At 44.6% G+C, this 27,198-nt stretch overlaps 2 protein-coding genes across 2 annotated transcripts; both read right to left on the bottom strand.

Annotated features, from left to right (window-relative positions):
• Positions 1-3,604: 3,604 nt before the first annotated feature.
• Positions 3,605-6,976, bottom strand: LOC136610329 (myelin and lymphocyte protein-like). Its single transcript, XM_066589559.1, has 4 exons — positions 6,448-6,976; positions 6,007-6,129; positions 4,471-4,589; positions 3,605-3,747 (listed from the first exon to the last, which is right to left on the bottom strand). Exons 1-3 carry the CDS (start codon positions 6,601-6,603, stop codon positions 4,482-4,484), a joined length of 387 nt encoding a protein of 128 aa, XP_066445656.1. The 5' UTR covers positions 6,604-6,976; the 3' UTR covers positions 3,605-3,747; positions 4,471-4,481.
• Positions 6,977-11,525: 4,549 nt separating this feature from the next.
• Positions 11,526-26,059, bottom strand: LDHB (lactate dehydrogenase B). Its single transcript, XM_066590502.1, has 8 exons — positions 25,920-26,059; positions 23,451-23,584; positions 17,764-17,881; positions 16,469-16,642; positions 15,332-15,505; positions 15,137-15,254; positions 13,101-13,224; positions 11,526-11,809 (listed from the first exon to the last, which is right to left on the bottom strand). The coding sequence occupies exons 2-8, from the start codon at positions 23,577-23,579 to the stop codon at positions 11,642-11,644; spliced, it is 1,005 nt and encodes a 334-aa protein (XP_066446599.1). The 5' UTR covers positions 23,580-23,584; positions 25,920-26,059; the 3' UTR covers positions 11,526-11,641.
• Between the last annotated feature and the right edge of the window lie 1,139 nt (positions 26,060-27,198).

Below are 27,198 nucleotides of genomic sequence, written 5' to 3'. Positions count from 1 at the left end.
AGAGGCGACAAGCCACTGGAGGCGGGACGACAACCTGTTCGTCCAGTTCAGTGGCCCAAATAAAGGGAGCAAAGCAGCAAAAAGCTCCATAGCCAGGTGGATCCACCTGGCCATCAGAGTCCTATAAGGCCCTCGGGAAGGAAATCCCTTTAGCTCTTAAAGCCCATTCTACAAGGGCAGTAGCATCCTCATGGGCCGAACATAGCTCAGCTTCGGTCGAGCAGATATGCAAAGCCGCAGCCTGGAAGAAACCCCACATGTTTGTTAAACACTATAGGGTAAAAGTGCAGCAGGACGAGGACAGGGCCTTCGGCCGCAAAGTCCTCTCGGCAGCAATCCCACCCTAGGGAAACTTTAGTTGGTACGTCTCAATTGGTGCTGTCGTGGAGACGACTGGGGGAAAAAATGGATTATACCTACCTGATAATCAGGTTTCCAGTAGTCTCCACGACAGCACCCGTACCTTCCCTCCCTAAATTGATAGAAAAGAAACTATATAATATAAAGAAACATATATATATATATATATATATAATATAATTTTGTTAAAAAAAAAAAAACTTTTAAGTTGAGCTCCTACCCCGGCAATTCGTTAGAATCCACTGAGGAAAGTGGGGAAGGGGGGGAGCTTTTAACCTCTCAGTTTGTTCCTGTCCTATCAGGAGGAGGCAATCTCAATTGGTGCTGTCGTGGAGACTACTGGAAACCTGATTATCAGGTAGGTATAATCCATTTTTTATATTGCCTCGCACATAATTTGGAACTGCGTACCGGCCTGACTGCGGATCTCCTGACTTGAGTCCCACGCATCCTTTGCATGTATGATGCTTCAAGTACGGGTCAGGAGATCCGCAATCAGGCTGGGCACACTTCCAAATTCCGTGCATAAAACTGGGGCAACATAAAACAGTGTGGTTAGCCCCTTAGGGCATATCTGAGCTATGTGCTAACAGCTGGACTAGGACTGGAAATCAGCCTTGGCATTTGAAAGCACACAGGTCCACTTGATCAGAAGATATGCATGGATAAAGAGAGAGAAGCCTTGTGTGGAGGTTGTGGATGGCAGGGGTGTACCTATAGGGGATGTGGTTGCACCCGGGCCCAGGAGCCTTAGGGGGCCCATAAGACCTCTCTTCTCCATATAGGGAGCCCAGTACTATGAATAAAGCATTATAGTTGGGGGCCCTGTTACAGGTTTTGCATTGGGGCCCAGGAGCTTCATGATAAGTCTCTGGTGGATGGGTTTGTATTTCCCCAAGATTTATGGCTTCCTCTTACAGAAAAAGCCAGAAAGTAAGTTTAGCAGACAGAATGCCTTCACTGCACTGGGTTTTGGTTAAAATTACAATAGGGCTTTTTGCTGGAGAGGGGAGAGAAGGCTGGACCCCAACTCCATGCAGTGAGTCCTGGCCTCAGAGTAAATCCCATGGGACTGATTCGCTGCAGCGATCATGCAGAAAATCCGTAACACTAAAAACTGCAGTATTCTTTCTGCTGAAATAGAGAACGTATTCATCTCCACATTACCAATAGTGTCAGGGTAATTTTTGCGTACAGCACCAATCAGGCCCACCCCAATGCCCCGCTGCCAGCGGTAAAGAAGAGACCCCACACACGGAGGTCTGGTATAGTTCCTCACACGGGGACATGACTGCGCACTTTATTACAGAAATCATGGGATCTTATACCCTTTGGTCATGTCACTAGTAATGGGTGATGGGCTCATTGGCTCAAATTCACCGCATAACCATATATGTAAAGTCCGGATTTCTGCCTGAGACAGTAAAAGTTATATACGTAGTTGAACAGTCGTTATCTAGATACGGCGCCTCTGGGAAAACAGCCAAGCACACAGCCTTTGTATCTGGTTCTTCCTTGCGGTGTTTAAGATACATTTTGTCTTCGCCTTGCAAGGCCTTTGGAATATCTGATGTAAGGCGACGTATTAAGTTTTTCTCATTTTAGCATTGACTAGAACTTGCATACAGGTATAAAAGCATAAAGAACATATGGCAATATATACATATACCCTCACAATAGAAGTCATGGTTCTATCTGGGTGATTGTTCTGAATCCCGGTTTTGGGGACTCAGATGGAACCTAGTACGGATGCCTGGGACATAATCTAAAGCATAAGGTGAATGTCCCCTTATTAACGCTTTCCAATCCAATTTGTATATTGGTTTTCCTATTGGGCTTACTCTTTTTTCTGCCGTTACACAATGGCGCTATATATGCTGGCTAAAGCCAGTACTGCATGAGGTGACACGTTGGATAGGCTCCGACAGCAGAGAGGCTGGCAATATACAGTAAGAGAACCCCGACGGATGTCTTCCAACATCGGAGCTGTACAGCCTTAAATCGTAATGGCTTCACACGCCAGACAGTGGATTGGAAAGGGTTAATATACAGTATATAGAAGTTTATCCAGAATTGTTCATTTAAATGGCAACAATATTAGAGAAGAAAAGTGGATGCTTTGTTTGGAGAGGGCAGCAATAAGGAGTCCAGGGTGCAATGTAATGTAAGGCCCACATGTATAAGGTACCTCCGACCCAGTATAAAATCACTCTTAGGAGGAATCTTCATAGGGACTAACCCCATTGACAAGAGGAATGGTGACGCCCAGTTGTTAAGTTATTCATTCATACATTTTCAGGAGGAATAACAGAGGAACGGCATAATAAAGAGTTCGAAGAAACAAAACTTCAGAATCCTGATCTGTTATTTATTTATTCTGCTCAAATACATATCGCATACATATTCGACAGCACTGGGGTACCTATAGGGGATGCGGTTGCACCCGGGTCCAGGAGCCTTAGGGGATCCATAAGGCCTCTGTTATCCAAATAGGGAGGCCAGTACTATGAATAAAGCATTATAGTTGGGGGCCCTGTTACAGGTTTTGCATCAGGGCCCAGGAGCTTCAGGTTACGGCTCTGTTGGGCTCACAATCTGTTCTTCTTTATCCATTTAGTTGGGGCCGACTATGGAACACTTTGATGGTATCAGGCCAGCGCCTTCTCTGTCGGCCGGATCTTGGCCACAAGCATTAGGTTTCTAATGAATGATCTCACATTATGTGGCCGAGTCATGGGAGTCTCTGTTTCATAATTTTGCCTTCCAATGAAAACTTTGGTTTGATGCCGTCCAGGACTGCTTTATTTGTGATCTTGGTGGTCCAAGGAAATCGTAGGAGCTTCTTCCAGCACCAAAGTTTGAAGGCATATCATTGTGGCTAAAGTCTTGAGCATGCGGATATCCGATGATCATTTCAGCGAAAGCCACGAGCAAACAGAGTCCCATTACTCATTGTGGCTAAAGTCTTGAGCAAGCGGAGTCCTGCTACTCATTTTGGCTAAAGTCTTGAGCAAGCGGAGTCCTGCTACTCATTCTGGCTAAAGTCTTGAGCAAGCGGAGTCCTGCTACTCATTTTGGCTAAAGTCTTGAGCAAGCGGAGTCCTGCTACTCATTTTGGCTAAAGTCCTGAGCAAGCGGAGTCCTGCTACTCATTTTGGCTAAAGTCCTGAGCAAGCGGAGTCCTGCTACTCATTTTGGCTAAAGTCTTGAGCAAGCGGAGTCCTGCTACTCATTTTGGCTAAAGTCTTGAGCAAGCAGAGTCCTGCTACTCATTCTGGCTAAAGTCTTGAGCAAGTGGAGGCCCACTGCTCGTGGTGGTAAATGTGTCCTTGCGTGAAGAGGCCGGGGTCCGTTGTTGATAGATGGTAAAATGTCCTAATCTTCCTTCTGTCATTGAGATAAAATAAAATCATAAGTGATGAAATCCATAAATACCGTATTACCAAATCATCCACATTGTACATGTTCTGCTTGATTACAGTATCAATGCATATTTCCATCGCTAGAACTAATATATTTATAGTTGTGTCCACCCTTAAAGAGGTTTTGTCATTGAAACAAAACTCCGTCCCCAATCTATAAGGCCGCCTGCACACAAATGGGTCGGACTTCTGTTGCGGCATCCCGCAGCGGAATCCAACCGTGTGCCTGGGCGGTGACCCCTCTGTACCCGTCCGACATCTTCATGCGCAGGTGGCCTCTGTGCTGCGGATGTGCCGACCGTCGCACATGCACAGTACAGAATACCCGCGCCGTCACTAATGCGAATCCCACGACCCTTCTGCAGTGCTCACTGCGGAAGGGCAGCGGGACAGACGCTTTCCATTGACTTCAATTGAATCCATCTGTGCGAAGGCCGCACAGAATAGCAGCACACTGCAGTTTGTCTACTGCAAGCCAAAAACCGCAATCGATTTCCACTCGTGGACATAAAATAGCGTTTGGCCATAGCATGCTATAGCAGGTATTTGCTGCGGAATCCAAGGGCGGACACTGGCCCCGGATTACAATACAAATACGGCCATGTGCAGGCGCCTACGTCTGAGTGAAGATGCAGGAATAAGAATAACACTATAAATGTATCTAAAATGCAGGAAATGTAATATTTACCTTTTATGATGTTACTGTTCTCTCTGGAAGCGGACAACCGATGGCCATTCTTGTACTTTCCTCTTCAATGAAAATACTGCATGCACAGCATATAAGATGGCAATATAGAATGCAAGGACCTATAGAAAACCACAAGGTTATTCCAGAAGATGGAAGGAGCTACAGGATAACATTACAAACAATGAGGGAGACGTCTATGTCTATTATGTCCTAATTCACTGGAAGGATTGGGATCAGCGCTGAACATCTTGTGTCAGAGACATATATTGGGGCGGCAAGACTGTTAGAAAGAGGCATCTGGATGGAGCAGACTCAGGAACGTAGTGTATTTGTATAGCATAGCTGACCGTTCAATTCTTAGGCTGCCTGTCAACGGGCGTTTTTGCATTGCGTTCCCCGCGGCGATAATCAGGCCGCAGGAAACGCAGTGCACGCTTTCTATAGTGTTGCTATGGAAAGCGCAACCCCCCTGTCCACGAGGGGAGAATCATAGCGATTGTCCGCTCGCGGGTGGCAAATCACAGCATATTGCGAATTGCTGCGATTCTCCGCGGTGAGCCTGTCACAGCGGAGATCTGTTGGCTGGCTCCTGCTCCTGGGCAGCGGCTCCCGCGACGGATCTCCGCCGTGGGATATCGCAACACCCGTGGACAGGCAGCCTTATTATAGAGGCCAAAAAAATATTGATTGGGACAAAAATTCTCTTAATAATTATTAAATCTATACATAAGTGAAGTGATGACCCAGAAGAAATTATATATATATATATATATATATATATAGGGCTTGGCTTTAGTATTGTGCGGCTTCTACCCTGTTTCCTGGAGAATAAGACCTACCCCAAAAATAAGCCCTAGCCTAATTTTCGGGGAGTATTGAAATATAAACCCTACCCCAAAAATAAGCCCTAGTTACACTACATTAAACAAATCTGAACATTACCTAGATAACACAGTCCAGGTTCCTCCCGCTGCTCTCTAGATGTTCGGCACGGTTCCCACTGTACAACCAGCAGCTCTCTTACAACATCACATCCTGGTTACGGGATTCATAAATCCTACCTCAAGGAAGCGATGGATGTGATTGGCTGAGCAGCAGTCAGAGAGCCAATCAATGGAACATTGGATGTTCCAATCAATGGAGCGATGGCTGTGATTGGCCACGCTCAGCCAATTCATAAATCCCGCCTCTACAATGTGATAAATCAATGACAGCCATTAGATTGGTTCATCCAGCGCTGCATTGATTGGCTGAGCAGCAGTCAAAGAACCAATCACAGCCATCGTCTCCTGGAGTTATGAATCTCATAACCAGAAAGTGATGTTGCATCAGCGGCCAAGCACTGCGGGAAGTATGTTGGAGCTCTGAGAGCAGCAGGAGAGTCCTGGACCAAGCCTGCTAGGTAAGTATAAGACCGCCCCTGAAAATAAGACCTAGTGCCTATTTTAGGGCAAAAATTATTATAAGACAGGGTCTTATCTTCAGGGAAACACAGTAAAGACTTCTCTTAGATGCTTTTGTTATTTATGCACTTACAGTGGCTGTTTGGTTGAGTTCGTTGTATTGGGAGTTCTGGTACTTTAATATCTGGGTGCCGATTGCGTTGATACTCCCTGCGCTGATATAAAGGGCTGCTGCTATGAAGTGGTAGTACACGTCCTAGTAGAAGAGAGAGAAGTTCAGGAGTTTGTATCCGGAATGAAACATAAAGGTTCTGAAATCAGAAGCTTTAGATTTTATCTTCCTAGATGTTTATAGTAAGGTCACAGCTGGAAGGGCGATAAAAGTGACCGATACGAGTCACTAGCCGTCTATTAGGATACACATTACTAATAACAAACACTAATGGAACATAAAACACAGAGAAACAGTCTAAGTCCCGTTCCGTGGTCACTGACAACGGTCGCCTATTGCTGAGGATCCACGTTAGCGCTGTTATATCTGTGGAATGATAAATATTACATTGTAGAGACTTACCAGATGCGTCCACACGTTGGAATTCTTGTGGGCTCCTACCGTGTACACCACCATGATGGCCAATGTCCCCAGGAAGCAGAAGCAGCAAACAGCCAGTACAAACCCGTGTATGTAAAGGGTTAACATGAACGGTGTGGCACATAAAATATTCCCCATGATGATTCCAAAGAGCTAGAACACAAAGAGATACAGATGACATGACGCCTCATGCAATATACTGGGAGGATTGAAGAACAGAGATTTATCTGGAACGATTACTAAAGCAAACATATTTCAGTCATTTTTATTCTTTCGCTTATTATATCTTTTCAGTCCTTAAAGGGAACCTGTCCCCTTGGACATGACGCGCCCTCTATGGGCGGCATGTTATAGAGCAGATGGATAGCAAGAAGGAGTAAGTCTAACTTGTATTTTATGCATTTAAAGCCCTGCTCTTTCTATCCTTAGGAGTCCAGTGGGCGGTCCTATCAGTGGTGGGCGGTCCTATCAGTGGTGGACCGCCATCCCTTCTTCCGTATGACTACCGAGATGGCTGTCAGTCACTGAGTAAGAACACAGACTACTAAGAACAGAAAGAGCAGGGATTTAATTGAATAAAAGACTAGTTAAACCGCAACCCAAATCCACAGCAAACCTGCCCCGTGTAACAGCGGCTCCACTGATGAATACAATGTAAACTCCAACTTGTTACTTGGGTTTCATTTAACTGATTTGGTTTAACTATGAACTAGTGATCCCCAGTTATAAACATTGAAGTGATAAATACATATATACAATATGGCAGAAGGAAGTACGTAGCACATGATACTTACAATCTCGGGGAGAAATAAGAAGTCTGGAAATGTGGAAAATACTTCGCGCCCCTTGGGCAGCGAGAATGGTATATGATTTTCCACATCACCCTTTTCAATATCCTGTAAAACAAGAACATACATTTATTGGTCAGCGACGTCATAATACTATTATTACACATTAATGAGGACCGGTCCCCCTGTTCTGGCTGGCCTGTGTGAGCGCAGCATGATATAGTGACCAGTCCGCTAAGCTTAGCCTTTACTCTATATTCACTCGGCGTAATTCATATTGGAAAACCATGGCAGAAATGTGGATTCTGCTGCGGATTTTAGCCTCATTCGCTGTAGCCAATCTACGCAGAGTAAGCCTGATGCAAGGCTTTACGCAAAAGAACAATTGCGTTTACTTCAGATTCCCCTGTAATATCAGAACCGCTCTCGATACAATAGATCTTAATACATTTTGTACCCTAGTCGGCTCCTCCTCCCTATGATGGTTTGCAGATAAGACATTTATTATTGTCACTACCTCATTCTGCCCTCATATTACACAGTATCAACAAAGTAACAGCTTCGCTTTAAATCCATTCAGTGATTGTTATATTACAATTGATACTTTACTATCTACCATAATCCACATACAGAAACACTTCTACTATCCGATCAGTCTAGTAAAGTAACCTTGTGTAGGCTAAAACACTTGTATGATGTGGATGAAATAGAACATCTGATGATGTCATAACTATGATGATGTCATTAGTGATGTAGGAGATGGAGCATGAATGAGAACTGTGCCTTGTAGTCATGGAAACAATTGTTCTCATTGTCTCCACCGTATTCTACAATTCCACATGAAGGTTCTAGTCACATGGTTTTGTTATAGGTCGGCGCTCCCTCTTACGCCCAGCAGCTTTATGTCTTCACAGTTGGGAGTAGTTTGGGCTTCTATGACTATATAACAGCGCCCCATCTGAAGACGCCATACTCTCTAGAGCCAACAGCCATTATTCCTGGTTCCACCATATAAGTGCATGCTAGTCTGAGCATCTATGTGTTTTCAATGAGGAGAGAGGAATAAGCGGCTGCCGGCAGCGGAGGGTACATTATGATCTATGTTATAAAGAATACTGGAAGTCACCTCCGAGACCAGCGACCTGCAGAAACGCATCCAACTGGGGGATCTGATTTCTAAATGGTAACAAAACTTGGTGACTTGTTATATTCTTATAATTTACAGTGGGAGGTACATTGTCTCCTATACATAGAGAAAGTATAGAACTACTGCATGTATAGAAGAGATGTGTGTAGACTAGAAACCCGTTTCTCCAGTGTACAGTAATCAGATATATTAGGGAAATGTCTGACCGGCAATATAACTAATTCCAAGGAAAGCTGTAGATTAAAAATCATTAAGAGGTTCTGTAGGATACATTTCCTCCTGTTACTCACCATTATAATAATTATGGATGGCTTCAAAAGAATCCGAACAACAATAACACTTCTCTCTAGTAAAAGGTAAATCGCACTAAACTGTATTGTGGTGCGGCTGTGGAATATATAGAGTGTGATGATGTCATAAATGTGATGTCACAAAAGCCTCCCAGAGGGCTGTGGAATATAGAGTGTGATGATTTCATAAATGTGTTATGTCACAAAAGCCTCCTGGTGGGCTGTGGAATATAGAGTGTGATGTCATAAATGTGTTGTGTCACAAAAGGGTGTAGATACTATACACTGTAGTAACCCATCTATACTCCGTGTAAAAAAAAAACACCCCCCCCCCCCCTAGGGGTTGTCAGAATCAAATGAAACTGATTGTAAAGTTGATAAGGGATTACAATTTCAGAGCAAAAGCATCATTTGTGGAAAACTGACCACTTGAAGAGAGGCTCTAATACCCTGTTGTACCGCCTCTAGCTTCGATACAAGATGTGATACAGGCGGGCATGGAGGCTCTAGTACTCTGTTGTACCACCTCTAGCTTGGATACAGGATATGATACAGGCGGGCATGGAGGCTCTAGTACTCTGTTGTACCGCCTCCAGCTTGGATACAAGATGTGATACAGGCGGGCATAGAGGTATACAGGTTCCATCTGGTACTCTGTGACATATTGGTCCTTCGTTTGCTGTAAATGAGTCTCTAGATCCTGCAAATTAGATGTTTGAAGTTGGTGTCCCAGATTGTCTCATGCATAGTAGTAATCTTTACATAGCACCAACATATTCCACTGCGCTCACAAAGCAGGGGGAACAGATACAAAACCAGTTACATATAGTAATCAGCTGATGGAAACAGTAGGGGTGAGGGTCCTGCTCCAATAAGCTTCCATACCACAGATAATGGGGTGATACAGAAGGTAAAGGGCTGGAGATGTGCCCGGTACGGCGAGGTGGAGAGTGAGGGATGCTATACACAGACAATGGTCAGACTGAGCCGTGTGATGGCTGAATCGGTATGATTGCAGGGGGGCGGTTGATGCGGCTAGTAGGGATGTTATCAGGTGAAGTACAGAGGGGTTTGGTTTAGGGAATGTGGTATGCCTCCCTCAAGAGGTGCGTTTTTTAGAGCATGCCTGAAGTTTACTGTGGCAGGGATTGCCCGGATAGTTATGGGTAGCGAGTTTCAGAGGACCGGTGCTGCTCTGGAGGCATATATCTATATTACTACCCAAATGCACACCAGTCCCAATTTGATTGGTTATTCGAGTTGGCTGGTTCACAGTTATTGGTTATTTTGGTTGGCTCGTGTAGAAGTGGGGAGTAAGAGGCTAATCTGCGCTCGAGAAGTCTTGGAGGCAGGAATGAGAGGTTCAAATTAAAGGGGCACTTATCGGATTTCATTAGTGGTGGGCAGAGAGTTGGGGGACGTGGGCAGAGAGTTGGAATTGAATTCTGTATTCGATGGGCAGCCAGTGCAGTGACCGGCACAGGGCAGAGGCATCCAAGTAGCGGCTGGACAGGAAGGTGAGTCTGGCTGCCGCATTCAGGATGGATTGGAGAGGGTAGAGTCTGGTGCAGGGAGGCAGATGAGCAGCAAACATGTTCTGTTGACGATAAATCCAGTGACCAGGCAGCCATGTAAGTGTCACAATGTTGTGGGGGCTTCCTGTGACCTCCTTGTGTGTGCGGCTGAGCATTATCCTGCTGCCTCTTAGAAGCCGCCATGAGGAACACGTGGCTGCAGGACGTCCTGAACATATCGCTGAGCTGTCATTGTGCCTCATACCACTACTAGGGGTGACTGGCATTTCGTTGATCTGACCATCCATCTCATATTCTAATAATTTGCCCCTTTCAAACTCTAAGGATTTAAAGGAGTTTTCTGGGGAAATCTACTATTGATGACCTATCCTGTAGTGGCCAGCGTTGTAACTGCAGACACAGCTTGCATTGAATTAGAACCATTGGTTACAAACGCGGGCCACTACAGAGGTTGGAGCAGAGGCTTCTGACCACTATGTAAAAATGGCACCGTCAGCAGGCGCACAATCAGCTGATTGGTCGGGGGCCTGAGTGGCAAACCCCAGCTGATCAACTATTATGACCCATCCTAAGGATAGGTAGTCAATAGTACATTTCCCTGGAGGTCCCCTTTAAGGCAGCCACCCTTACCTGGCATCTGTACACTGTGGTAAAGCAGTTCAGGACAACTTTTTTGATTAAGAATTAGAGCTGGTAGTAAGGTGGCAGCAAGTACATGTGTGCAGAATAGACTGTGGGTTTGGGAAGCCTGCAGGGACATAGCAGCAGCTACTGAGCCTTAAGGGACAAGAGGTCCCTCTACCACACAGGACACCAGTATTATAAATGACCCTTAATCTACAGTAGGCTCCCATGCCACACAAAGTAAAGACTGCAGCATGTTTTATCCTCATACATGCCAAGGTATGGCATGGCAATCAGTGGCACTCAGCAAGTACAGTGGCATTGAGCACTTGCTGTGTCACAACTCGTGGATGGCACACAGAATTACACAAGTGTGAAGCCACCCACCTTCAGACCCTTCTGGGGGCAGCATTGTGTATATTGAGTAGCAATTTGTCTTTGAGGGGACAAATTGGATGCATTTAGACCTACAATACTGTATATAAGTAGACTTACTACTGTGTGGTTACTGGAATGTTTATATCATTGTCTAGTGTTAATGGAGTATTATGGCAGCCATGTGTTTTGACTCCAGGTAAGACCTCAGGAAGAGGGGTCTATTCCGACTCTGAACTCCTTTGTGGGTCTACTAGACAGACCTTACAGGATCATAGAAAGAGCTGAAACAGCGAGCATCTTCAGTTCAGTAGTAGATTTTATTCTGAAAACTATTGTTACTCTAGAAACCAGTATACAACAAGTTAATTGGGGAATGAAGGCATAACGTGCAGGACAAGTGATGGGCCAAGATATTTAGAGGTCTTTGAGATCTTTCTGAATGCTCCACAGGGTGTCTGCACTTTTCTTCAACTGTGCAACTTCAGCATCTGTTAGTTTCTGATTCACCACCTCGACCAGTCCTTGGCCATTCAAGACACATGGGAGACTGAGGAAGACTTCATCATTGATGCCATAGAAGCCCTAGACGGGGGAAAAAGAAAAAAGTTTAAGAGTCAGATTGGTACTTGGAGCACTTAGGATTTGGTTTTAACCATCTAACTGATAATCAGTGCAAGATTTTTCTTATTATCCCCTTAGGCATCTCAAATGAAGACAGAATTAGTCACTTTGCACTTTAAAGTGCACACAACAGGTAGACCCAAATCACTTTTTGGTCTCAACTATGTTATGTTGGAGAAGCCTACTGATGTTGGTTGGGACTCGGAGCTGTCAGGATGCTGTGCTGTACACATATGCTGGGGGTTCTGGCTTCCTGCTCTGTTTAGGAGGTGGGGAAGAGGCGCAGGAAAGCAGAATTCTCTGGTTAAATGGCTTTGTCTTATGATGGAACTTCAGTTCTGAACAGACCCCATTGGCTATAATGGGGTCTGTTTGCCTTCTGCTCAGCTGCCTGGCTTTTTGCTGGAAGAAATATTACTGCATGCAGAACCTGTGATGGAACCTCTAACAAAGGTTAGGCCACCCTCAGTGTGAGGACATCACTGCATTACGCCATCTACGTACCTGCAGAAGTATCATTTCTTGGAGTTTAATTTTTGGATGGGAAACATCTTTACAGACACCACTGTACATCCAAACAAGTTTGAGGGAGGAGTACAGAATTTGTCCTGGAACCATACGACTAGTTATTCTCCTGGCTGGCTCACATATCCAATATGCTATATAGTTGGACATGCAAATAAGGGAGATTGAATAATTCCTCCACAGTACTACCTATTAGAAGGTAGCATTCCTTCAAGCCAAAAGTCAGACTTTATACAAGCCTTGTAACAGTGACTGGGAATTAAAAGCAAAGCCAGACTCCATGTACAGACAGCTGTTTCAGGGTATTTGCCCTTCAGTCTGCAGTAGGAGTCTGGCTTTGCTAGTGAGGCCTGGGACAGGGGTCAGAATCGCTATCTTTTCTCCTTAGGGAGAGCTCCTAGGTGGCGAGTAAGGAGGCTCAAAAGGCCAGTCATGCTTCTCTGGGTAATATGCAAATAGGGGAAATGGAATAATACCTCCACAGTGCCACCTATTGGAAGGCAGATTATGCAGTTATTAAAGCAGCTGCTTGTACATCATAAGTGTGCAAGGCCTGCAGCAATGGCTGTATCCAACGCAAACCCTAGCTGACAGGAGTCTCATATAGCTGACAGGAGTCTCATAACTGTAGAAATCGTCATTGATAGAAGGGACTTATGAGATCATCAAGATGGGAACTGCCCTTTTAGTATACATTCTAAAAGCTATAAGACTTTGGTCAACTTACCTTCACCATGGTGGAGACAGGATGTACTCTAGACAGGTTCTTGGTTATGGATTCTGACAGGTCAGCCACACTCATGCCAATGGCCCAGTTGGTGTATCCCTTACACCTGATCACTTCATAGGCACTACAATGAGAGATAAGATATATCACTTGTATAGTTTGACAATGCAAAGTCTCAAGAACTCAATACAGCCTACTTTTAAAGTTACAAGACATAGGCTTCTAGTTTTATATTCCTTACATTTCTACTGTGTTTCTGAAAGACTGAGCCTGTGATGAGCAAGCTGGGTTGATGAACTGGACTAATTCTCCAAGTACCATAACCATGTTCCAAGCAAAGGGAAGGAGTGGGAAATTAGCACACTAGCTTCTGCCCCATCCCTTTGCCAACAAGCTGGCAAGGGGTGGAGAGGTGGAGGGAGTTCAGCAGATCACAACTCTCCCCCGCCCAATGGTATTTCAGGCTGTGGCGTGCATGCACTGCAGCCCAGGCCATCTGAACAAGCGACAAAACGAGATGCCTGTGTGAAGGAGCCCGACAGTATTTCTTAAATAGTTATTCCTATACAGTCAAAGCAATCCAGCCCACATAGTCAAGTCTATACATGCCAAATTCTCATGCTTCATACATCACGACTCAATACAAGTAGGTTAGATCTTGTCTAGAGTTGAAGCCTTAGTGGAGAAGTATCTAAGATTAAAAATCTTTAGGTTTTAATATGGGATCTAAATTCCCTAATTGGACTTCCAAGTTTCTCAACTGCAATAACCTGAAGTTAATCCAAACTCCCTTGTGGTGATCCACAAAGTGATGGGAAGCACCAGCGATTTTACCCCTAGGTCCTCATTCACCAAGGTAGCCAAGAAATAGCCCATTTGAACTGAGTCTTTATATACCAAGCATGAGGATTTTGTGTGTATAAAGTTAACTAGTGTAGGCTAGATCATTGTATGGGAAATACTATGAAAGTAGTGTCAATGTATAAGTATTTATGCTATGACTAAAAACCCCTAAAGGCTTGAAATGCACAAGTCCTTCACATTGTGCGTTTTGTTTAAAGTGAGTTTTCAATAAAGTGGTTTTTATGAAGACAGATGCTGGAATTTAAGTTGAATTCCCTCAGTGTTCTGTAGTAGACAGCATTGTTACCCCGGCTGCAGCCTCTGCCTTTACCTCCTTGACACTATAGGACATTCAGTTGCATTCTACATGTTTGACGTATGAAGGGAGATCATGGGGCGATCTTGCTCTATACAATGCAGGTGCAGGCTGTTTCTTATAGCTGGCACCTGCCCAAGACAACTACGATAAGCTGCGTGGCTGATTGGAGCTGTTAACCCTTTAAATGCTGCCAACTCTGACAGCAGCATTTAAATCCCTGACCGATGTTCTGGGGGGGGTCCTGTACAGCATCCTCCCCCTGTTGAGATTGTAGGTTGCTGTGCGGGTGTCCTAACAACCAGGGCCATGCTGAAAAAAAGACCCATGTCCTTAAGGGGTTAAGGCATCTGCTCAGCCACATCCTAGAAGGACCAGTGCATGTACCCAAGTTTACTGCCCCTCAGCCACTGCCCAGTTTAAGGCACTTCCCCTTACTGGCACATGCTTACAGTAGTTTTACGAAGGTGTATCCATATCCTGTTACCCAGCTTTCTCAAACTCTGCCTGTCCTTGGCTTGTTATATTTACTTCTCTTTGGCTGAATGCCATTTGTTTTCATTTTACATCTGTTAACCATAGATTTAAATCCATCTGCCCTGTTTTCAGCCTGTTCCTCCAACTAGGTCCTTGCCTGTCCCTTTGGTACCACACTTTGCTGCCTTTGCCTGCCCTGAGAATTCCTGGGGGGGTTCTTGCATCAAGGAATAGATTCTTCAGAAAACAGGTTACAGAGTGAAAACCTGGGGTCTTAGAGCAGTCCAAACCAGTCAGTGACAGTGCGTCCACATCAATGGCTTCTGCATTGAGTGGGTCCATGACTAGTACAAGGGAGATTCTTGCATAGCCATCTCTATTTCAGTATGGCAGCCATTACCTGTCAACCACCTGTTTGTGAACGTCCTTCCAATTCTCAGGGTCCTTGTCAGTTCCAATATCAGGGTTAAGGGACTGTAGAGTAACACCGGCTACATTAACGCCACTCCAGACAGGAACTACAGAAAGAACAGCGTTATAATTTGGAGTACATCAGCAAATTTCTGCGCTATACCAAGTGCAGTCAGTCACTTACCACTAGAGTCGCCATGTTCTCCCAGGATATAGCCATGGCAGCTGCTAGCATGGATTTTGAGCTTCTCAGCAATCAAGTAGCGAAATCTTGCAGAATCCAGATTGGTTCCACTTCCTATGACACGGTTTTGGGGCAGACCACTCAGCTTCCATGTAACATAAGTCATGATGTCCACTAAAAGCAAATATTTAACAATTTTGGTGAAGTTTCTTAGCTAGCAGTTTAGGACAAACTGTTCTGCAGAACATTACAGTTTAGGATAATCAGAGCTTGTTCTAAATTAAGCTGAGAGCAGCCAGCAGGGAGGCGGAGTGGCTACAGGAGACTTCACTCCTCGCTCTCCTGCCCCTCTCCATTGACTGAACCATAGCCACCGTTTAGTACTGAATGGTCAGCTCATCGCCCATCATTTATGCTGCAAAGTATGTGCAGGGATGAGTTGCGGGCATTGTTTGCCTGGCCTTCGTCCAGTCTAAATGGGCCTTTAGCAGCAAAGTGAATGACATTTGCAAAAATCTCATCCACATGCTGCAGACAGACAGTCTGTTGCGGCCAAGCTGCACTGACGCGGACATGTCATATGGAATTTAATGCTGCAGCATGTCAATGGTATCACCGTTTCTGCTGAGGGCCCTTTCCCCTCTATGGGGATAGATGGCCACAGCAGAATAAGCCACTTTCAAAACTTGTGGGACTTCAGCTGCAGAAGGTTTGAGGATCTTCAATGCAGCCCTGCAGAAGACATTCTGAGAGGCTTCTGCCCCGTGTGAACCCAGTCTTAAAGAACCAGAGCTATAGCTGTTTGAAGCAGAGTCAGGTACAGAATTTACAGCTGTCTTTAGTGCATACGTGTGCAGAGAGGGGAGACCAGCAGCAGAGAAGCTCTGTGATTCTCCTGGATATCTCCCCTGTCTTACAAAAAGGTATTAAGTATTAAAAACACAAGAAATGAAATGATTTACTAGCTCTTAGGCCAAGATTAAAAAAGGGTTTTCCAATTTTAGAATGACAAAAAAAAAATGGGGGGGGGGGGGGGGGAAGTAAGAGAGCTATGCTTTAGACCCTAGGACATCTTCAAGCCACAGACAATTCCTCACAGACACAGGTATAGCATTCAAGGTCTGGTCTAGCCAGTACCTGGATTGGAGACTACAAGGATTGTGCAGTCAGGGCTGTATTTCACAACTTGTGGAACGATGAACTTGAAGACGTTGACATTTCTCTGTACCAGGTTGAGACGGCTCTCCCCCTCCTGCTGTCGGACACCACCGGTGATCACTACAATCCTTGAATTAGCTGTTACAGAATAGTCTGCAGAGCGGAAAGATAAGACAAAAAGTAAAAGACAGTCACGAAGCTCCTTGCCCAATAGAATTGGCTCAAGTGAGCTTAAAGGCCACTTTAGCGCTTGCACACTCAATCTATGATTTGATGCCACTTTCTGGCATCGTATACCAGTTCTACACACCAATGCCAGTGTGACCTACAACATTTCTGCTCACACTTTGATCAACATTTTAGTGCTCCAACACATTTCCTGCTGCTTCCATTACTTAACCCAATATAAAGGGCAAACAATAATAATCTATATTTGTATAGCGCCAACTTATTCCGCAGCGCTTTCAGGCATGGATAAATGCAAAACAATACAACAATTACAATGTGAGATACATTGGGTTAGACACAAATAGGTTGAGGGTGGTACAGGAGGTGCAGGGGTTGGGGAACACAGGCAATAGGAAATTTCATGTATTAGAAGGCAAACAGGGTGAGGCACCATAGGGAGGGGCGAGGGACTAGGTCAGGAGATTTGGTATGCTTCCCTGAAGAGGTACGTTTTTAAGGCACGTCTGAAATTTCGTGCATCGGGAATTGTCCGGATGCCTTGGGGTAGAGCATTCCAGAGGATGGGTGCTGCTCTGGTGAAGTCCTGTAGGCGAGCATGAGAGGTTCGTATTACAGGGGTGTTTAGTCTGAGTGTGTTAGCCGATCGGAGTGAGCGGGCTGGGTGGTGTATTGACAGTAGGGAGGTGATGTATGGTGGCGCAGCGCCATGCAGAGCTTTGTGAGTGAGGTAGTTTAAATTTAGTTCTGCAGTGGATGGGCAGCCAATGCAGCGACTGGCATAATGCAGAGGTGTCTGAGTAATGACTGGATAGAAAAATTAGCCTAGCTGCTGCATTTAGTATGGCTTGGAGAGGAGCGAGTCTAGTGTGAAGGAGGCTGATGAGTTGCAGTAGTCAAGCCAGGAGTGGATGAGGGCAACCACGAGTTTCTAGCGTGTCCGTGGTTAGGAATGGCAAATCACTTCTGTTAACATCTTCTACCAAGGCTGATGTGCCACCAACCCACACAGTATCCTCATACCCCAAATGAACCAGCTGAAGAGGAAGTGCTAGAGCAAGTTGGTGGGAAGTTCATCCACTCCTCACCTTTGTCTGCAACAATTGTTGGCGTTTTGAGGAACAAGCTTCCATGTTGCAGATCCATCATTTCACCCTTCAGTTTGTCTTCCAAGATATCAACCAAGGCCATCTCATCACAACCATCCTGTAGAAAAAGAAAACCAAAGTCTTCAATGACACTAGAAAGTCTGAATAATAAAGGATAGATGTTGTTCCACCTAGTTACCTCTATCCAAGTACAGCATAGTTATCCTGACTAAATTTTGTGAACTTTGATTACATTTGATTTTTCTTAACATGAAGATCCCTGCACCTTTTTTTTTGAAGGCCACCGGACAGATTTGAAACACTTTCAGTCTGTAGATCCATTCTCAGCATTGCTATGGCTTACCAAGTGTGGCACCCTGAAGAGTTTTAGCCTCAATTGCTTTCTAGTTGGAAGTGCTGTGTGGTATAGGCTAAATTAGTAAATTCACAGGTGGCACTAAACACTATAGAGACTTCCTGCCAGAGGCTGCCAAGGTGATCATGAAAGCCAGGTGTGATGAAGTGTACCAGAACAATCAAACGCTGGAGACGGAGCATGCACCCTTGCCATTGTGCATTAATTCCACACCTATAATTAGGGGCAGTCTGAACAATGGGAGAGCCTGAAGGATGTCTGGATTGGGACCTAAAGCTGAAAGCCTAGTCAGACAGCAGGGATGAAGTACCATAAGTAACCAGATTGGGTACAGAAGAAGTGAGCAAGCTTTGCCAGGCTGACACCCTAAAAGCCATAGCACCAAACTGCTTGAAGCGACGTGCCCCTCTGCAAAGAGAAGTCCGTTCATTAATTAATATTGACCTTTGCTCAGACACTTCCTTATAAGCTGCTTATTGCAATACAGACCCAAGATCAACCATTGTTTACCAACTGCATGAAGTTTACAGATGACAGTCGTTTGTTCACAAGTTGTTTGCCAGGTCCTTTTACACGCAAAGATAGTCTTTCAAACAACTGAAAAATTTAGCAGTTACACCATTAACACTTTATCCATCTTCAATTGCATGTAAAAGGATCTTTAGGAGTTTGCAGAGCTCAGCTTGTGTTTAAACACACCCATCTTGGCAAACAGCTGCCGGCAGATTGCATTGTTCGCCTCCTGGCTAGTATAATCATGCTGTGGGGAGAACAGCATGTGATCTATTGAAAGATAATTGTTTGCTTCATCTCCTAGAAGCTGAAGGATGGATTTTAAGTTAACATTAAAATCGCTGAAACGAAAAGTGCACGATGCCTGCATTTATAGGTTTATTGCTCAAAATTCGTTTGAAGTGCATGATGCCCGCGTTTACGTGTAACGATTGTCGCTTGTTTTCAGTCGTAACAATAATTGCTCAAAATTCATTAAATGTAATAGAAGAGCTCCATGCAAATTGGTTTGCAAGGAGTTCAAATATGACTGACTTTACACAGGACAATAGCAAGCTGAAACGGAGTGACTAGTGGTTTATTTCTTGTTACTCTGTCAGTGGCCATGTTTAGACCGAGTTGTTTGAAGTTGCCATTGTGACTGCTAATCTGGTTTTATTGAAGCTTCTACAAATAGAAAAAAAAATACATAAAGGCACCATAAGGAGTCTCATCCCTGATAGTTACTTACCAGTAATACTTTCCATTTGCCTCTGACAGCACTTGTGAAAGACAGTCTCCCATCCAGATGTAAAAACTGAGGTGAAGGGTGTCTAAGATTCCTTGGATTATGAAAAGGATGTGAAAAGAACTGGTATGGAGGCGCAACACTCTAAGCTACTGGAAGATGTAGATCAAAGTCCAATGTGTGATGGTGAAAGCACTTCTTTTTTATTATTTTTTTTATTTATTTATTTATTTTTTTCAGAAATTAAAAACCAGCAATGGAATACGCGTTTCGGGGAAGAACCCCTTCGTCAGTTCGGCTGGATAGGACTGTGTGATAAGTACAAATAGATAATGGAGGAGTGATTAACAAAGAAAGGGGAGGAGAGGGGGAAAAAAAAAAAAAAAAAGAACAAAATTCATATACATAATGAAGTCTCACAAATGTGTCAATAAGAACAATAAATATACGATGAAAACATCGATCTGAACAGTGATAAAATATATATGAGACAAAAAACATAAGAATATGAGCATCCGTACATGTAAATTAACATGAGATTTATACAAAACAAATATCTGTTACAATAGGATGAAGACAATCCTGAGTAAAATACCAATCTTAAAAGTACCAATATGAGAGCGGATGGACTCAAAATCGTGTGGTTGCTTTCAGCTGAATGGGATGACTACAGAATTAAAATGCATGTACAGCCTATTGGGAAATATGATATGATTGCTACACCCGAGGGGGTGCATAAATAAATGTGTATATGTATGTAAAAATGAGAAGAAAAAAAAAGAGAAGAAAAAAAAAAAAAAAAGGGGGGGGGGGGGGGGGGGGGGAGAAGGGACACCTTTATGTAACCAACAAAAATGAGAATAAAACTAATTAGAAATTAGTTTTATTCTCATTTTTGTTGGTTACATAAAGGTGTCCCTTCTCCCCCCCCCCCCCCCCCCCCCCCCTTTTTTTTTTTTTTTTCTTCTCTTTTTTTTTCTTCTCATTTTTACATACATATACACATTTATTTATGCACCCCCTCGGGTGTAGCAATCATATCATATTTCCCAATAGGCTGTACATGCATTTTAATTCTGTAGTCATCCCATTCAGCTGAAAGCAACCACACGATTTTGAGTCCATCCGCTCTCATATTGGTACTTTTAAGATTGGTATTTTACTCAGGATTGTCTTCATCCTATTGTAACAGATATTTGTTTTGTATAAATCTCATGTTAATTTACATGTACGGATGCTCATATTCTTTTATGTTTTTTGTCTCATATATATTTTATCACTGTTTAGATCGATGTTTTCATCGTATATTTATTGTTCTTATTGACACATTTGTGAGACTTCATTATGTATATGAATTTTGTTTTTTTTTTCCCCCTCTCCTCCCCTTTCTTTGTTAATCACTCCTCCATTATCTATTTGTACTTATCACACAGTCCTATCCAGCCGAACTGACGAAGGGGTTCTTCCCCGAAACGCGTATTCCATTGCTGGTTTTTAATTTCTGAAAAAAATAAATAAATAAATAAATAAATAAAAAAAATAATAAAAAAGAAGTGCTTTCACCATCACACATTGGACTTTGATCTACATCTTCCAGTAGCTTAGAGTGTTGCGCCTCCATACCAGTTCTTTTCACATCCTTTTCGCTACACTTACGCCCACACTGGTGGAGCGTCATCTGGTTGGCAGCACCTCCACCATTCAAAATACTCAATCATTGAAAACTCTTTGTACTCCATAAATATTCCACTACCCTCACTGGGTCTTGCTCCACCCTCCTTTTTCATTTCTTTTACTCCTTGGATTATGAGGCATTTCTATATTTTACTGTCTATCTTGTGTTTTTACTATTGCAAATAGTGCAGAGGGGCGGAGAGGAGGCAGAGAGGAGGTGGGAGCTCAGTTCCTGCTCCTGGCTCTTCCATCCCCCCCCCCCCCCCCCGCAGAGACAACATATATCGGCTCGCTGTGAAAACCCAGCCGATATACGTTCGTCTGAATGCAGCCTAAGGGTGCAACTTTTAGAAGATAGTTTACCTCCAATTGGAAGTGGGTAGAAGACTCCATCACCTGGTCTTACCCAATGTAACCTCATACTCTTATTTCTCTTCTTAGGCCCAATGTCCATGGGCATGTTTGATTTGCAGAATCTGTGTGGACAATCCACAAATCAAGCCGCCCATAGGGATGCCTAAAGCAGGGGTCCCCAACTCCAGTCCTCAGGGACCCCCAACAGGTCATGTTTTTAGGATATCCTCTAGTAAGAACACCTGTGGCAATGTGTGAGGAACCAACAATAATTATATCACCTGTGCAATTCTGAAAAAAAAAAAAAAAAGCGACCTGTTGCCGGTCCCTGAGGACTGGAGTTGGGGAACACAGGCCTAAAGCATGCAGATTTGTTTTGTGAACCCTTCCGTGGTGGAACCCAACCCAGACATGAGGCCTTATTGTACAGTTAAGGCAAAGGCAGAATCCAGTCCTATTCTACTCTGGATTGGCTGGAGATCCTCTGAAAGCACTCAATTCTTCCCCAGCTCCCCTACTCCATCAGCACTGCCCAGATTAGTACACACTTGAATTCCATCTGTTGATGGGAACACCAGATAACAGGAGGTCCCATTTCACAAGCCTCCAGTCCAGTATACCATAGCTGAAGGGCTCTCACATAACTATAGGACAAGGATCTTACTTTAATAGGTTCCAGAAACAGGGGATCCCATCTGCTGCAGGAGACAGGAGGACAGATGTTTCGTGGGTACACCCTCACTGGTTAATACTCCCTCCTGTATTTCATTGGTGTCTAGTGCTCTTGGATTTGGCTAATGGAAGGAGAGGCAGAATATCCCTCCTGGCCTTGGTTATATACATTAGTCACCTAAGGGTGGCTAGTGGTGCCCACAAGCTGGTCAGTACAGCTGTGGGCAAGGTACATTGTATTATGAACCATGTCGAGCACCAGATTGTGGCTCCAAGGATCTCCTTCGTTTTTATGTATATGGTAATTTTCTCTTAGCATGTTAATAAAAAAGGCTGCTGTGGCCAGTTTATCCAAATTCAGTGTCAGGTCATTTTTATGGGTGCCGATATGGAATTTGGCTATGGAGTGGCCACTCTAATCTACCCTGCTCATGTGATTAAAGAGATCTGGGAGGGTCCTGTTGGGATAGTAGGTGGTCTCCCATGGGCATAAGAAAAATGAAGCTAACCCCATACCTCAATATTTGCATGTTCCACATGGAGATCAATTGCTACCACTTCTCCTGCACCTCACATACCATTAGCCATGTTCTTCTAGGGCAGTGTTCCCCAACTCCAGTCCTCAGGGACCGCCAACAGGTCATGTTTTCAGGATTTCCTCAGTGTTGCACAGGTGATGTAATTATTGTTGGTGCCTCAGACATTGCCACAGGTGTTCTTACCATAGGATATCCTGAAAACATGACCTGTTGGTGGTCCCTGAGGACTGGAGTTGGGGGACCTCTGTTCTAGGGGATGGAACAAGTTCTCTAGGCCTTTATGGTATAGGAATGCTGCCTGCTTAAAGAGCCAGATTGGCTAATCACGTCACCATTGTCAGGTCACATGTCAGTTTTTTGGACAATACAAGTTTGTGGTACCATGTGAAATGTAGAATTTCGCTTGTTAGAGTTGTCTCATTACTGTGGGTCTGGCTTCAGAAGCCCAGAGAAGCTGCAGCTGACCATAGCATTACATGCAATATATGATCTACATTGTTAGCACCCCCCATGACATCGGTATGCCTGCATCCAACAACCCCTTTTAGGAAGACTTCTCAGAGCCAGTTCTATAGCCTGCTTGATAGTCAGCCACCCCCTACCCCAGGCAGCTGCCAAGCACCCATGACTGCCTGCAGCCTCAGTTGGCCAAACGTAGATCTATGCAGGTCGTCTATGGATTATTTCCTGCCGCACAGGTCACCTCAGTTGGTACTATTGTTGGCAAGCATTAGAGCGGCGTCCCTCTGTGCTTCAAAGTGAGGAAAAAGCCTGCTGAAGGTCATCCGTGCAGGAGTCACATGCCAGCCGAGTGGTTATATTTGGCACATACCTTCATTAGGATGCTGACGGCACACGCCATGCCAACTTGTCCAACACCTACGATTGTTATCTTGTTCTTTGGAGCAGCTGCCTTCTCACTTGTAGTGCTGCTGAACAGTTTCTCTTGTACAGTTGCCATGGTTACTAGACAAAAAAAAAAAAAGCTTGATTGCTTTTTGTAATTAAGACTTTAATGAAGCATTCTGAAACCATCCAATATATACTTTAATTGGATCATTTAGGATCCCTGCTTGCAATCAGTGAATGGAGACCAGATCTCTTCCATCAGCTGACACATGCTCTGCAGCACATAATCATGGTAATGCCCTTCTGTATGATGCAGCCAGAAGTACAAAGACAGCAGGGTGGTGTGCGACGGCCCATTCACATCAGGAACCGCATGGAACAGATCTTTGTGATTACAGAAGCCATCCCCATTCACCATATACAGCCTGGCAGTAAGTCTTATGCCATATCCCATCACTTATGTCAGTGGGACAGTTATCCTATCAATACAACCAATGTTTCCATTCATTGACAGCTAGCAGAGAGTGACAGTAACAGCATACTAGACTATTCTATTCAACACACCTTAATGCATGTAATTGGCAGGTTTATAGTCTTACTACTCTTGCAACATTGTAATCCTAAATTGTGGAACACTGACGTCCCACCCCTTACAGTAAGTCTACATTTCCCCTGTTTGTAGTACTATCCTGTTTCCCTGAAAATAAGACATAGCATGATTTTCCAGAATTTTTGAGGATGCAAAATGATTTTTCAGGCTTTTTGAGGATGCTTGAAATATAAGCCCTACTCCAAAATTAAGCCCTGCTAACAGTTAATTAAAAAAGTCAATTTAAATAGTGTCCAGGCAGCTATACATGTAAAAAAGGTAAACCTTTTTGAACAAAAAAAATATAAGACACTGTCTTATTTTTTGGGAAAACACGGTAGTCGCGTAAATATTAGGGTGTAGGGGGTGAGAAATTCAGACAAGCGTCACAAGTAGTGTGGACATAGTACATAAGTGACAGGGAGGTTCTCTTGTAGTCACCCTGTTTCTGTAGCCCAGTGGTGCCACATCAGCCTTGTGGCTGCCTTCAAGTAGTAGTGTCCTCCCCCATAGAGGCCCCAGTGGTAATAGTGTCCCCCCCATAGAGGCCTCTGGCTAGGCAGCATCCATACAGGCTGGGCGAGTGGAATGCTGCACAGCCGGCAGACCACCTAAAATAAGGTAGCGGACCAGATTTGACGTGTGTGTTGTAGAGCATTACATATTGAATCCCTTTATAGAGAAGTGAATGTAACCGTACTAAATGGGTCTGGAATAAGACAGGAAGGAATGACCGCTGCACGTATGCAATCTCATGTGCTTTGCATTAACCCAACACGCAGTAGCTGTGCAATGTCACGCTCATAGCAGTCACTATACATCCCAACTACTAATCAGGTCAGCGGTGTACGTGCCAGCAGCCTCACATCCAATGGCATCAGTGAGCCCGCAGCATGTTCATCCTACGTCAGATGGAGCAGAGATCTACCAGCGCAGTCATCTTCATAGAGGGGAAGCCATTCTACGCAGTTGTATTACGCTCTACCGTTATTAAAGGGGCTCTGCTGTAACCCTATACATTGGCACACCCCTACAGTCCTGTAGGGACTCCATGTGCTGCTATGTTCCCCCCTAGAATATAGCACGCCATATCCGCTTGCATCATATACAGCCAAGACCCATAACCACATTACTCATTTGCAATATCCTTCTGAGTCAGGCCCAACGTCTTAGTAGGAAATTTCTGTAGAACTGCATCGTGTCAGTCCCTACGTGTACAAGACAGCCTGGGGAAATTCTGCTTCAGGACACATCATTTCCTGCTTAGTAGGTTCCAGTAACCATCCACACATGAAATAGTTAACTGCTACATCCTAGCGCAGGTACATGCAGCCATTACTGCTGATGGGCACATCCCGGGTTTAAGGGGGCAATACGCAGTATAGATACAATATATCGTATCTATACTATTGCTTCCTGCAGGTCCTTTAAAGGAAGGCGTGGAGATCTGGCAGGGGTCCAGCTCACGTCCTACAATAGGCAGGATTGCAACATTGTAACAAGCACAGGATGTGTCTAGATAACAGAAGAGTTCTACAATATTTTGCAGCACCAGCAAGAACTCCGCAGGGTAAGGGGAGATGGAAAAAAGCAACAAATTAGTTAATTGCAAAAAATTAAATAAAAAAAAAGAGTGGAAAGTAGTTTCTAGCCAACGAAGCACCTAGAACAGGCAAGACGTGCCAATGAGATAGTAGGAATCCCTGCCAAGATGCCAGGGTCACCCAGGGCAGCCTGGTCCTCTAGTGTGGCTGCCATCTATAATGTTGCTACAACAGAGGGAGCAAGGAAACAGGCTTAACCCCTCCACTGCCAGGAGCAGCAGGCAGCTTCCACCACCCTAGGAGAGAGCTGCATACATACATGCTAAGGCTGAGCGTCTGCTTCCAGGAGGCTGCTGCTGTCAGAGTGAGGCAGAGGAGTGGCGACAGGCTTATTTCTGCGCCCCAGACTACATCACTAGACTCAGACACACCCCATCACCTCACTCAATCCCCTCCAAGGACAGCTCTGCAAGGGCATCCTAGGCCCAGCCTTTCTTCATACGCCTCACAGCCGAAAATTTCCAAGGCCACACAGGAGCTCATTGTTACCAGAGCGTTCTGTAGTCATGGAGGATGGCAGGCAGATGAAGGGCAGCTGTATAGTAATATGGTCACATAACGTGCACTTTGCATTGTTACAGGGACAGCCATACTACAAGGCGGACTCGTTCCACATATGCAGTTTTGTACCCCAAGTTTCAGTGCTGGGGCCTCCAATTTATCAATTTCCTAGATCGTTAATATCACGGTTTCTATTATTGCACATATCAGCAGGCTGTAGTAAGGAACAGTCTATGGAAAAGGTTCATAAAGTAAGACAACTCGGACAGTGTTCAGCATTCATGCAGTAATCGAGGTTCAATGTGGATTAAAGGGGTTGTCTGGTTACTGGACCCACATTTCAATAGGACCTCCTGCAGGGGCGTAACTAAAGGCTCAGGGGCCCTGATGCAAAATGTGAGCTGCCCCCCCCCCCCCCCCTCTATCTGTACCCGTACCCATACCTAAACCATGCTGCACAGAGACATAGCTTGAAGCTTCTGGGCCCCAATGCAAAACCTGTAACAGGACCCCCAACTATAATGCTTTATTCATAGTAATGGGCTCCCTATATGGATAAGAGGCCTTATGGGCCCCCTAAGGCTCCTGGGCCCGGGTGCAACTGCATCCCCTGCACCCTCTATAGTTACGCCCCTGACCCCCTGTGTGAAGATAACAGAGGTCATACTCTGGCTCACATGACTAATGCACCGCATTAAAGTGAATATCCGTGTTTTACTGGCATAGGGAACTGCGTATTGTTGCACTGTTCGTACGCGGATGCCCAAGGCTGGCTTTGCACAGGTGAGAGTAGTTGCATGAGATTTATGTGTAGTGGGACACATGAATATGAACACCATTATTTTGAATGCGGTCAAACACAGGAGCAATTTTTTCCCACATCACAATGCAGAAAACAAATCGCTGCATGTACCATCTGTGCGTGCCCTTGCATCGTGTCTCCCATTGTTTTCAATGGGGCTGGCAACAGCATCATGGCACATGCTAGGTGCACGCAATGCAAAGTTTCTCCATTGAAGGCAATGGAGATACACCGA

Source organism: Eleutherodactylus coqui, chromosome 2, assembly GCF_035609145.1.
Source record: "Eleutherodactylus coqui strain aEleCoq1 chromosome 2, aEleCoq1.hap1, whole genome shotgun sequence".
NCBI classification, from domain to species: domain Eukaryota; kingdom Metazoa; phylum Chordata; class Amphibia; order Anura; family Eleutherodactylidae; genus Eleutherodactylus; species Eleutherodactylus coqui.
The sequence above is the reverse complement of the archived record's forward strand: the minus strand, read 5'-3'. Positions and strand labels throughout refer to the sequence as shown.

What these genes read in the sequence shown, in the direction of transcription:
- LOC136610329 (XM_066589559.1), bottom strand. Translation starts at nt 6,603, where the DNA reads ATGGGGAATATTTTATGTGCCACACCGTTCATGTTAACCCTTTACATA. An exon ending in CCAACGTGTGGACGCATCTG is followed by an intron (nt 6,130 to 6,447) that starts GTAAGTCTCTAC and finishes CTCTTCTACTAG; the next exon opens with GACGTGTACTACCACTTCAT. An exon ending in AACTCAACCAAACAGCCACT is followed by an intron (nt 4,590 to 6,006) that starts GTAAGTGCATAA and finishes GGTTTTCTATAG; the next exon opens with GTCCTTGCATTCTATATTGC.
- LDHB (XM_066590502.1), bottom strand. Translation starts at nt 23,579, where the DNA reads ATGGCAACTGTACAAGAGAAACTGTTCAGCAGCACTACAAGTGAGAAG. An exon ending in CCTTGTAGTCTCCAATCCAG is followed by an intron (nt 15,506 to 16,468) that starts GTACTGGCTAGA and finishes ATTTGCTTTTAG; the next exon opens with TGGACATCATGACTTATGTT. An exon ending in CACAAACAGGTGGTTGACAG is followed by an intron (nt 13,225 to 15,136) that starts GTAATGGCTGCC and finishes CTCTCATTGTAG; the next exon opens with TGCCTATGAAGTGATCAGGT.